We start from the raw sequence: 11,423 nt of genomic DNA, 5'->3' as shown, positions 1-11,423 counted from the left end.
TACATAAGTATTCAAACCCTTTACTCAGTACTTTGTTGAAGCATGTTTGGCAGCGATTACAGCCTCGAGTCTTCTTGGGTATGACGCTACGAGCTTGGCACACCTGTATTTGAGGAGTTTCTCACATTCTTCTCTGCAGATCCTCTCAAACTCTGTCAGGTTGGACAGCTATTTTCCGGTCTCTTCAAAGATGTTCGATCAGGTTCAAGTCCGGGCTCTGGCTGGGCCACTCAAGGACATTCAGAGACTTGTCCCGAAGCCATTCCTGTGTTGTCTTGGCTGTGTGCTTAGGGTCGCTGTCCTATTGGAAGGAGAACCTCTGCCCCAGTCTGAGGTGCTGAGCGCTCTGGAGCAGGTTTTCATCAAGTATCTCTCTGTACTTTGCTCCGTTCATCTTTCCCTCGATCCTGGCTAGTCTCCCAGTCCCTGCCGCTGAAAAACATCCCCACAGCATGATGCTGCCACCACCATGCTTCACCATAGGGATGGTGCCAGGTTTCCTCCAGACGCGACGCTTGGCCTTCAGGCCAAAGAGTTCAATCTTGGTTTCATCAGACAACAAATCTTGTTTCTCATGGTCTGAGAGTCTTTAGGTGTCTTTTGGCAAACTCCAAGTGTTGTCATGTGCCTTTTACTGAGGAGTGGCTTCCGTCTGGTCACTCTAGCATAAAGGCCTGATTGGTGGAGTGCTGCAGAGATGGTTCTGGAATGTTCTCCCATCTCCACAGAGAAACTCTTGGGGACCTTTAAAGCTGTAGAAATGTTTTGGTACCCTTCCCCAGATCTGTGCCACGACACAATCCTGTCTCGGAGCTCTATGAACAATTCCTTTGACCTCATGGCTTGGTTTTTGCTCTGACATGCACTGTGAACTGTGGGACCTTATATAATAGGTGTGTGCTTTTCCTAATCATGTCCAATCAATTGAATTTACCACAGGTGGACTCCAAGTTGTAGAAACATCAACGATGATCAATGGAAACAGGATGCACCTGAGCTCAATTTCGAGTCTCCTAGGAAAGGGTCTGAATACTTATGTAAAAAAGGTATTTCTGTTTAAAAAAATATATACATTTACAAACATTTCTAAAAACTTGTTTTCGTTTTGTCATTATGAAAAAAATTTTTTTATCCATTTTAAGGCTGTAACGTAACAAAATATGGAAAACGGGAAGGGGTCTGAATACTTTCCAAATGCACTGTAATTTAAAATTTTGGCCCAAAAATATATTTCTTTGTCATGTTGTCTTGCAGTATTACTTACCAGCCTTGTTGCAAACAGAATGGATGATTTGAAGTGGATTTTTTAAATACAGGCTTCCTTCTTTTCACTTTGTCAAACAGGCCAGTAATGAGTGAATGCAATGTTGTTGATCCTCTGTGTTTTCAAATATTGTGGTGGCAGCGTCATTTTATGGGTATGCTTGTCGCTGGGAGGGACTGGGAAGTTTGTCAGGATCAAAATAAATATGAAAAGAGCAAAGCCCAGCTAAAACGTTAGATTAAACCCTGCCTCAGTCTTCTGAATCCCTAACCCTGGGGATACAGCTTTATTTTTCAGCAGTACAATTACACACATTTTAATGCCAAAGACACACCATAATGGCAAAAGGTGTTAAGTGATCCTGAATGGCCCAGTGTCAGTCCTTAAGAGATATGCAATCAATATTAATTTGGAACAATTCCCCCCAAAATGATTTCACTTTGAAAATGTGGAGTACGTGTGTCATTTTTATTGTTTCTTTTTCTCTTTTCAGGTGTTCTCTGCCTGTGTCTTGTCAGTGTTCGGGAATCCCATGATATCTCGCTGTCTTCAATTGATCCTAAAGAACAGGACTAGAGACAGTTATTATACTGTAATAACCGTTCTTCATGACATAGGTTTATAAATAATTGTACATTTTTTAAAAATCTACTGCGGTCTTTGAACCAGGTTTCTCTTGAAATTTGTATTTAAAAAAAAATAGATTATGTTTCAATAAATAAAGGTTTTACTGTGTCTAACACAACCTAGAGAGCTAACTGGGAGCTAGTGTACAGGCTACTCAGTCAGTAAAACTATTGTTTTTCTTCACCTCAACACAGACATGAAGACAAAGACACAGAATAGGTCAGGTTGCAGACTGTTTATATACCATTAAGTACCATGACAACACTATGTAGACTAGACACACTAAACACACTATAAGCTAGACGCATGCTGACCAATAAAATTAGGCATCAGATTCACAAGGAGAGATGCATCACATTTAGAGAGGGTCATAGATAGAAGATCAACTCTACAAGGTTTCAGTCACAGTGATACGTTTCCACAGAGGTTTCTAGTTAGGGATCTAAACTCCAGTAAAAGGCATGGAAGCACACGACAATGGATCACCACCTGACACATTTCATAGTACAGTACATTTTGATACAGTCTGTAAAAGGATCACCAGTGACAGGTTAGCAGCTAAGGCGACAAGATGAACGTTTATCTACCTAGGAGGTAATCTGGTTTCAAAACAGTCGGTCTTCCATCCCTTAGAATACATCACTTTGTCTTTAATACTTCATCTTTAAGTGCGATAACGTTAGCTCATATCTACTGTAACAGATACCTTGACAACACTAAGTCAGGTGTCAAATGAGGCTGTGAACTACAATTTCCCAATGCCCTCCACAACAAACTGCAAGTGCTGGTGTTCACATGTTCACTAGGCATTAGCCTGCTGTATACTTGAGATCCCAGTAGGGTTAGTCCATAGGGTGTACATGAGGTCCAAAACAAGACAACAAAGACCACACTATTAAGGTGAAATAAAACAATGCCGAACTACAAGAGGACATGAGATCATGGGGCGAGTCTCCACCCTCAGGAAGTGAGATCATATGGCGGCTCTCCGCCCACAGGAATTGAGGTGTTGTTACATGTCGTGGAGGACTTCCAGCACCGTGGAGATGGACCAGGCCTGGGATTCGCAGCTGAAGGGGCAATTCTGTCCGTTTTCATTGGTCAGCTCTGGCAGACCCTTCCAACTAGACCTGGGGGGTTAGAAGAGACATGGATGGGTGTTCAAATAGTGTGCGTAAATGTGTGTGTGTGTGTGTGTGACTGTGTGAATTTACCTCTCCAGGTGGACATAATGCTGAGAGAGAATGCTCTTCACCAGGTACACTGTCTGGTCATAGGTCTCCTTCCCAAGCTTCTTGGCAAAATAGAGCTTTGCTCGAAGGAAGTACCCAATTGGCCACAGCCACTCCTAAAAAAACAAACAAGTCATTAAACCCAACAGATCAATTCAATACAACTTTATTTATCCGCTCAGGAGCATTGCCATTAGAAGGTGAACAAGAACTCCTCATTTAAGGTGTGTTACAACTCCAATCCTGAGTGAGGCACACTCACCGGTCCTTGGTGGTAGTTGAAGCCTCTGGCCACGTTGTAGTTGTCGTTATCCAGAGCGTTGTCATAGACACCACAGTACACCATATCACTGGGGGAGAAATAAACGTGATGTCAGTAGTATACAAGCCAAGAAAATATATATAGAAAATGAATCAGTAAATGAAGAGGGGCCAGGAGCTTTTCCTGACAATATGACCTGAATAGGAAAAACTTGGCCCTACTAATAATAATGACTAATAGCTGTAGGTATCTTACTCTGGATCCAAGGTCTTCATTCCCAGAGGTCCTAGCAGCTTCTTCTCAGCGACCTCCAGGGCCTTCCAGGCTCTCTCCACCGTGAACAATTCAGGAGCCTCAAGGACAAAATAGAGAAAATACTCAACTCATTAATACTTCACAAACTCCACCCCAGTTCTTTAGATAGAAAACAATGTCAAGAAAACAATGTTTTGTATATACACTAGATAAATTACAGGGGGCGCTGTATTGAAGCCACCGCGCCGCCATCTTGGCACTCCCCCACCATTGTAAAAAACATATTGGCAGCTATAGAAATGCATTTATTCATGTCTACATTTGTTTTGCCACGTTTATTCTATTACAGACACCTTAATGAATACTTTAAAATTATATTATGTGAGCTAAACATAAAGATTTAAAATGAAAAGACATATAAAAACATTTACCTTAAAATATGATTTTTTGAAAGTTTTAACCCCAGGGGTACGGGGAATGCTGTCGGGGGTATGCCAAATAAAAATGTGATTGACTAAAAATAAAAATATTTTATCATTTTTGAGTATCACTTCATATTTTCAAGCATGGTGGTGGCTGCATTATGTTATTGGTATGCTTGACATTGGCAAGGACTAGGGAGTTTTTTTTAGGATAAAACTAAACGGAATAGAGCTAAGCTACCCGAACTGCATGGTCGAAGCGGGAGAAGAAGAGAAGCTCACTCCTAGTCTGTCAAAACGTCCAAACGGTCTAAACCAGGTATTCCCAAACTTGGGTACAATGTCGTCGGGGGTACGCCAAATAAAAACGTGATTCACATTTAAAAAATATATATATTTAATTTTCAAACAGTCCATTTATATTTTCCAAGGTTTTTTTCTCACCTGAATAACCTTGTTTTACTGGCAAAAATAAAATGAAACCATCTAGTGTTCAGCGAAATAACAACACAATGTCAAATACAGGTAGCCTAGTCAAATAATTAACATCCAATCACATTAACCGTTCCTCTCTGGTGGGAATTCCACCAACGGTCCGTATGTAGCCAAACAGTAAGGCCGCATCCATAGAGACACATACCAGCTCTACTGGTAGTACTGCTACTACCAGCAGTACTACACCTGCACCTGTCGACGACACAAGTTGTTCTGCTTCCACGAGCACATCCAATGCTAGCGTCAGTAATTCTACATTTGTTGTTAGCCCAGCTAGCATGGACACTGACAGTTGTGAATCTGATGCAGCCAAAGAGCTACTGCCCCCTTACCCGGGAAAGCACCGAACAACAGACCGGGACGTTGGACCATCGAAGAGGCGCAAATATGATGACAATATGATAACTACATTGATTTGGGGTTCACTTATATTGGGAGTAGTGCCTTTCCTCAGCCACAGTGTGTTATATGTGCAAAAGTACTATCTCACAACTCGATGAAACCTTCACTCTTGCGCAGACATTTAGAAACAAAACATGCCAATTTGAAAAATAAGCCACAGGAGTTTTTTGAGCGAGAATTAAGATGACTTTCGAGTAGTAAGACATGTATAAAAGTAACAGATACCATTAATAAGAAGGGGCTAGAAGCGTATTATATGGTGAGCTACCAAGTGGCTAGCACAGGCAAGCCCCATACTATTGTGGAGGACTTAATTCTTCCTGCTGCCGCGGATACGGCTGGGACAATGCTGGGGGAAAAGGCCAAAAAAACTATACAGACAATGCCTTCATCAAACAGCACTGTTTCACGACGCATCAGTGACATGTCAGGAGATGTTTTGAAAAAATTACTGCTTAACATACAAGCCAGTGAATTCTATGCGTTACAGCTGGATGAATCAACAGACGTGGCGGGCCTGGCACAGCTCCTGGTATATGTCCGTTACGTTTATGGGGGGTCAATTAAGGAAGACATCCTCTTCTGCAAACCACTGGAAACCAGGACAACAGGAGAGGATACTTTTAAAGTACTGGACAGCTTTGTGACATCAAATGGACTTTGGTGGTCAAGATGTGTCGGTATCTGTATTGATGGCGCAAAAGCCATGACAGGGAGATATAGTGGAGTGGTAACGCGCATGCAAGCAGTTGCTCCCGACACCACTTGGGTACACTGCAGCATCCACCTTGGCTTGGCTCCCACCTTCCCTTGGCTCTTGCTGCCAAGGGAATGCCTGACAGGTTGAAAAACGTTTTGGACACAACAGTGAAAATGGGTAACTTTGTTAAGGAAAGGCCCCTGAACTCATGTGTATTTTCTGCACTATGTAATGATATGGGCAGCAACCATGTTACGCTTTTACAACATACAGAAGTGCGCTGGTTATCTGTTTTTTCTCACCTGAATGATCTGAATCTAGGATTACAGGGACTCTCCGCAACTATATTCAATGTGTGGGACAAAATTGAGGCTATGATTAAGAAGTTGGAGCTCTTCTCTGTCTGCATTAACAAGGACAACACACAGGTCTTTCCATTGTTGTATGATTTTTTGGTGTGCAAATCAACTCAAGTTTACGGACAACGTTAAATGTGATTTAGCGAAGCACCTGAGTGAGTTGGGTGCACAATTACGCAGGTACTTTCCCGAAAAGGATGACACAAACAACTGGATTCGTTATGCCTTTTATGCCCTGCCTCCAGTCCACTTACCGATATCTGAACAAGAGAGCCGCATCAAAATTGCAACAAGCGGTTCTGTGAAAATGTTATTTAATCATATTTCTGGATTGGGCTGCGCTCAGAGTATCCTGCCTCGGGCAAATCGCGCTGTTAAGACACTGATGCCCTTTGCAACCACGTACCTATGTGAGAGTGGATTCTCAGCCCTCACTAGCATGAAAACTAAATACAGGCACAGACTGTGTGTTGAAAATGATTTAAGACTGAGACTCTCTCCAATACAACCCAACATTGCAGAGTTATGTGCATCCTTTCAAGCACACCCTTCTCATTAACCTGTGGTGAGTTATTCACAAATACGTTTTCATATGTAAGATGGTTAAATAAAGAGCAAAATTATTGATTATTATTTGTGCCCTGGTCCTATAAGAGCTCTTTGTCACTTCCCACGAGCCGGGTTGTGACAAAAACTCACACTCATTCTTATGTTTAATAAATGTATCATATAGTGTGTGTCAGGATTACAATGATGGCAAAAAACAACATTTGAGAGTGCGCTGACCCTGGTGCTAGAGGGGGTACACAGCTGGAGGTTGAATGTTTCGAAGGCGTACGGGACTATAGAAAGTTTGGGAACCACTGCTGTAGATCATTGCAAGAAAAGGGCTAAGGACCCGTCTTGGGGTCAATTCCATTTCAATCAGTCGATTCTGGAAGTAAACTGAAATTCCAATGAGAGAGAAAGAACAGGAAACCGGGCACGAGCTGACGCCACTCTGATAGCAACTCACCACCACCATGGCGATGCAAAAGTTGGGCCTGAGCTGGTAGTCACACCAGGGGCTGGAGGCTTCGTGGCTGTCCTTGTAAATGCCTCTCTTGTGGACCAGGTCGGGGTGCTTCTCGTCGGGGTCCTTCTCGTCGTGGGACACGTAGAAGTTCTTCTCAAAGTTGACCTGGATCTTATGGTTCCAATCCTCATAGGACACCTTCAACTCTTTACCTGCCAGGGAAAACAATCATGGTGAAAACATTGTTATTCTATGTCTAATTAAAGAAAGGGAAGTCGGGTACGTGTGTGTTTGCATACAATAGAATGTGTGTGTGTGCGCTTGTGCCCAGGCAGCACTCACCGTCCCGATGTATTTTCATGGAGCTGTGGGGGAACAGGCCCTTCTTATGGAGCTCCACCAGCCAGCGCACCGCAGACTTACTGAGGCCCACCATCTCCACCGCTGACCCATCTCTGGAGACACACACAACCAGGGACATGAGTCAAATCAGATCAAATGAAACATGAATCCATTGTGCATTTACAACAGCTTAATGTTTGAAGAATAATACGTTTGCCTCACAGTTTGGTTTACGTTGTGTTTTATTGTATCGTTTTGTATTCTAGTCTATTATATTGGCGGTCTATGACGATAAAGGTCTTAACCTGGGTGTGGCGGGCGTGCCCTTGTTGCGAGCTCTGTCACTCTCTCCCATTTTGTCCATCCACGTTCCGCAGTTGAAACGGTTGCCGCCGTACACAAAGCCAGTATAACGATTCACTTTGGCCACAACATTGAAGCCTGGGAGCAAGGAGAACAATAATATACCACGTTTGCTGAAGCAAGACACCATGACAATGTTCCCCATAAGAACTAACATAATAACCAACTAGAGCTACCTTAAGGAATAACCGGGGCCCAGAAGGTAACGTAACCAGGAAAAACTCCTGGTCCTACTTATTAACTCAAAGTGTGAACGCAACCGGAGGTGACCGTGGCGGACTCACCCTCGTCCTTCATGTGCATGTCGATATTTGGTCCGGCGTTGCGCTCTCTGAAGTCAATACCCTGCATGTGACGTGTCATGGCCTCATGGATGACATCACAAAGGGGCTGTGTGAACGAGAACTGAAACACACGAGGATGACGTGAGACTGTGCCCCTGCTTGATGTCCTGTAGGTCTTTGTGTGGACATGTGTGGATTTATGCACAATGTGTGTGAGAGAGAGAGATGGGAGAGTGTGTGAGAGAGAGAGAGATGGGAGAGTGTGTGTGAGAGAGAGATGGGAGAGTGTGTGAGAGAGAGAGATGTGAGAGTGTGTGAGAGAGAGAGATGGGAGAGTGTGTGAGAGAGAGAGATGGGACAGTGTGAGAGAGAGAGAGATGTGAGAGTGTGTGAGAGAGATGGGAGAGTGTGTGTGAGAGAGAGATGTGAGAGTGTGTGAGAGAGAGATGGGAGAGTGTGTGAGAGAGAGTTGTGAGAGTGTGTGAGAGAGAGAGATGGGAGAGTGTGTGAGAGAGGGATGGGAGAATGTGTGAGAGAGAGTTGTGAGAGTGTGTGAGAGAGTGATGGGAGAGTGTGTGAGAGAGAGAGATGTGAGAGTGTGTGAGAGAGAGATGTGAGAGTGTGTGAGAGATAGAGATGGGAGAGTGTGTGAGAGAGAGAGACGTGAGAGTGTGTGAGAGAGAGAGACGTGAGAGTGTGTGAGAGAGAGAGACGTAAGAGTGTGTGAGAGAGAGAGGTGTGAGAGTGTGTGAGAAAGAGATGTGAGAGTGTGTGAGAGAGAGAGATGTGAGAGTGTGTGAGAGAGAGAGATGGGAGAGTGTGTGAGAGAGAGAGATGTGAGAGTGTGTGAGAGAGAGAGATGGGACAGTGTGTGTGAGAGAGAGATGGGACAGTGTGTGAGTGAGAGAGATGTGAGAGTGTGTGAGAGAGAGAGATGTGAGAGTGTGTGAGAGAGAGATGGGAGAGTGTGTGAGAGAGAGAGATGGGAGAGTGTGTGAGAGATAGAGATGTGAGAGTGTGTGAGAGAGATGGGAGAGTGTGTGAGAGAGAGAGATGTGAGAGTGTGTGGGAGAGCGATGGGAGAGTGTGTGAGAGAGAGAGATGTGAGAGTATGTGAGAGAGAGATGGGAGAGTGTGTGAGAGAGAGATGTGAGAGTGTGTGAGAGAGAGAGATGTGAGAGTGTGTGAGAGAGAGAGATGGGAGAGTGTGTGAGAGAGAGATGGAAGAGTGTGTGAGAGAAAGAGATGTGAGAGTGTGTGAGAGAAAGAGATGTGAGAGTGTGTGAGAGAGAGTTGTGAGAGTGTGTGAGAGAGAGAGAGAGATGGGAGAGTGTGTGAGAGAGAGAGAGATGTGAGAGTGTGTGAGAGAGAGAGATGTGTGAGAGAGAGAGAGAGATGTGAGAGTGTGTGTGAGAGAGAGATGTGAGAGTATGTGAGAGAGAGAGATGGGAGAGTGTGTGAGAGAGAGAGATGTGAGAGTGGTGAGAGAGAGATGGGAGAGTGTGTGAGAGAGAGAGATGGGAGAGTGTGTGAGAGAGAGAGATGGGAGAGTGTGTGAGAGAGAGAGATGGGAGAGTGTGTGAGAGAGAGAGATGGGAGAGTGTGTGAGTGAGAGAGATGGGAGAGTGTGTGAGAGAGAGAGATGGGAGAGTGTGTGAGAGAGAGATGGGAGAGTGTGTGAGAGAGAGAGATGGTAGAGTGTGTGAGAGAGAGAGATGGTAGAGTGTGTGAGAGAGAGATGGGAGAGTGTGTGAGAGAGAGAGGTGGGAGAGTGTGTGAGAGAGAGATGTAAGAGTGTGTGAGAGAGAGAGATGGGAGAGTGTGTGAGAGAGAGAGATGGGAGAGTGTGTGAGAGAGAGATGGGAGAGTGTGTGAGAGAGAGAGATGTGAGAGTGTGTGAGAGAGAGAGATGGGAGAGTGTGTGAGAGAGAGAGATGGGAGAGTGTGTGAGAGAGAGATGGGAGAGTGTGTGAGAGAGAGAGATGTGAGAGTGTGTGAGAGAGAGATGGGAGAGTGTGTGAGAGAGAGTTGTGAGAGTGTGTGAGAGAGAGAGATGGGAGAGTGTGTGAGAGAGAGAGATGGGAAGGTGTGTGAGAGAGAGAGATGTGTGAGAGAGAGAGAGAGATGTGAGAGTGTGTGTGAGAGAGAGATGTGAGAGTATGTGAGAGAGAGAGATGGGAGAGTGTGTGAGAGAGAGAGATGTGAGAGTGGTGAGAGAGAGGTGTGAGAGTGTGTGAGAGAGAGAGATGGGAGAGTGTGTGAGAGAGAGATGGGAGAGTGTGTGAGAGAGAGATGGGAGAGTGTGTGAGAGAGAGAGATGGTAGAGTGTGTGAGAGAGAGATGGGAGAGTGTGTGAGAGAGAGTTGTGAGAGTGGTGAGAGAGAGGTCTGAGAGTGTGTGAGAGAGAGAGATATGAGAGTGTGTGAGAGAGAGAGATGGGAGAGTGTGTGAGAGAGAGAGATGGGAGAGTGTGTGAGAGAGAGAGATGGGAGAGTGTGTGAGTGAGAGAGATGGGAGAGTGTGTGAGAGAGAGAGATGGGAGAGTGTGTGAGAGAGAGAGATGGGAGAGTGTGTGAGAGAGAGAGATGGGAGAGTGTGTGAGAGAGAGAGATGGTAGAGTGTGTGAGAGAGAGATGGGAGAGTGTGTGAGAGAGAGAGGTGGGAGAGTGTGTGAGAGAGAGAGATGTAAGAGTGTGTGAGAGAGTGAGATGGGAGAGTGTGTGAGAGAGAGAGATGGGAGAGTGTGTGAGAGAGAGAGATGGGAGAGTGTGTGAGTGATAGAGATGGGAGAGTGTGTGAGAGATAGAGATGGGAGAGTGTGTGAGAGAGAGAGATGTGAGAGATGTGAGAGTGTGTGAGAGAGAGAGATGGGAGAGTGTGTGAGAGAGATGGGAGAGTGTGTGAGAGAGAGAGATGGGAGAGTGTGTGAGAGACAGAGATGGGAGAGTGTGTGTGAGAGAGAGATGGGAGAGTGTGTGAGTGAATGTATTTATTAGGGAACCCCATTAGCTCTCCCTCTTCCTGGAGTCCAAACACATTAAGGCACTTACATCATCACATAACATTATTTAACCACTACATATCTACAATACAAAACGTATAATACCACCATACAACAATATTACAATGTACGTGTGTGTGTAGATTGTGCTTATGTATATGTGTGTGGGTGTATATACTGTATGTGTACATGTGGGAGTGTGTGTGTGAGAGAGAAAGATGAAGAATGTGTGCCTGGTTGTGCATTTATGTGTTTATGCATGTGTGCGTGTGTGTGTCTAGGTGTGTGTGGGTGTCTACATGTGTGTGTCTACATGTGTGAGTGTGTGTGTCTACACATGTGAGTGGGTGTCTACACGTGTGTGTGTGGGTGTCTACATGTGTGTGTGTGGGTGTCTACA

General features: G+C 44.8%; 1 protein-coding gene across 3 annotated transcripts in view; it reads right to left on the bottom strand.

The window, feature by feature from the left end:
- Positions 1-2,111: 2,111 nt before the first annotated feature.
- LOC129814265 (glycogen debranching enzyme-like) overlaps positions 2,112-11,423 on the bottom strand; it is a 101,370-nt gene continuing 92,058 nt past the window's right edge. For all 3 annotated transcript variants that reach the window (XM_055867278.1, XM_055867277.1, XM_055867279.1), the window contains exons 27-34: positions 8,023-8,143; positions 7,681-7,816; positions 7,376-7,488; positions 7,034-7,245; positions 3,641-3,738; positions 3,386-3,473; positions 3,106-3,239; positions 2,112-3,021 (exon numbers count right to left, since the gene is read on the bottom strand). In XM_055867278.1, coding sequence (XP_055723253.1) covers positions 2,904-3,021; positions 3,106-3,239; positions 3,386-3,473; positions 3,641-3,738; positions 7,034-7,245; positions 7,376-7,488; positions 7,681-7,816; positions 8,023-8,143 — 1,020 coding nt within the window. In that variant the 3' untranslated portion in view covers positions 2,112-2,903. The remainder of the gene's footprint in view (positions 3,022-3,105; positions 3,240-3,385; positions 3,474-3,640; positions 3,739-7,033; positions 7,246-7,375; positions 7,489-7,680; positions 7,817-8,022; positions 8,144-11,423) is intronic.

Source organism: Salvelinus fontinalis, chromosome 17 (genome assembly GCF_029448725.1).
Source record: "Salvelinus fontinalis isolate EN_2023a chromosome 17, ASM2944872v1, whole genome shotgun sequence".
Taxonomy (NCBI): domain Eukaryota; kingdom Metazoa; phylum Chordata; class Actinopteri; order Salmoniformes; family Salmonidae; genus Salvelinus; species Salvelinus fontinalis.
The sequence above is the reverse complement of the archived record's forward strand: the minus strand, read 5'-3'. Positions and strand labels throughout refer to the sequence as shown.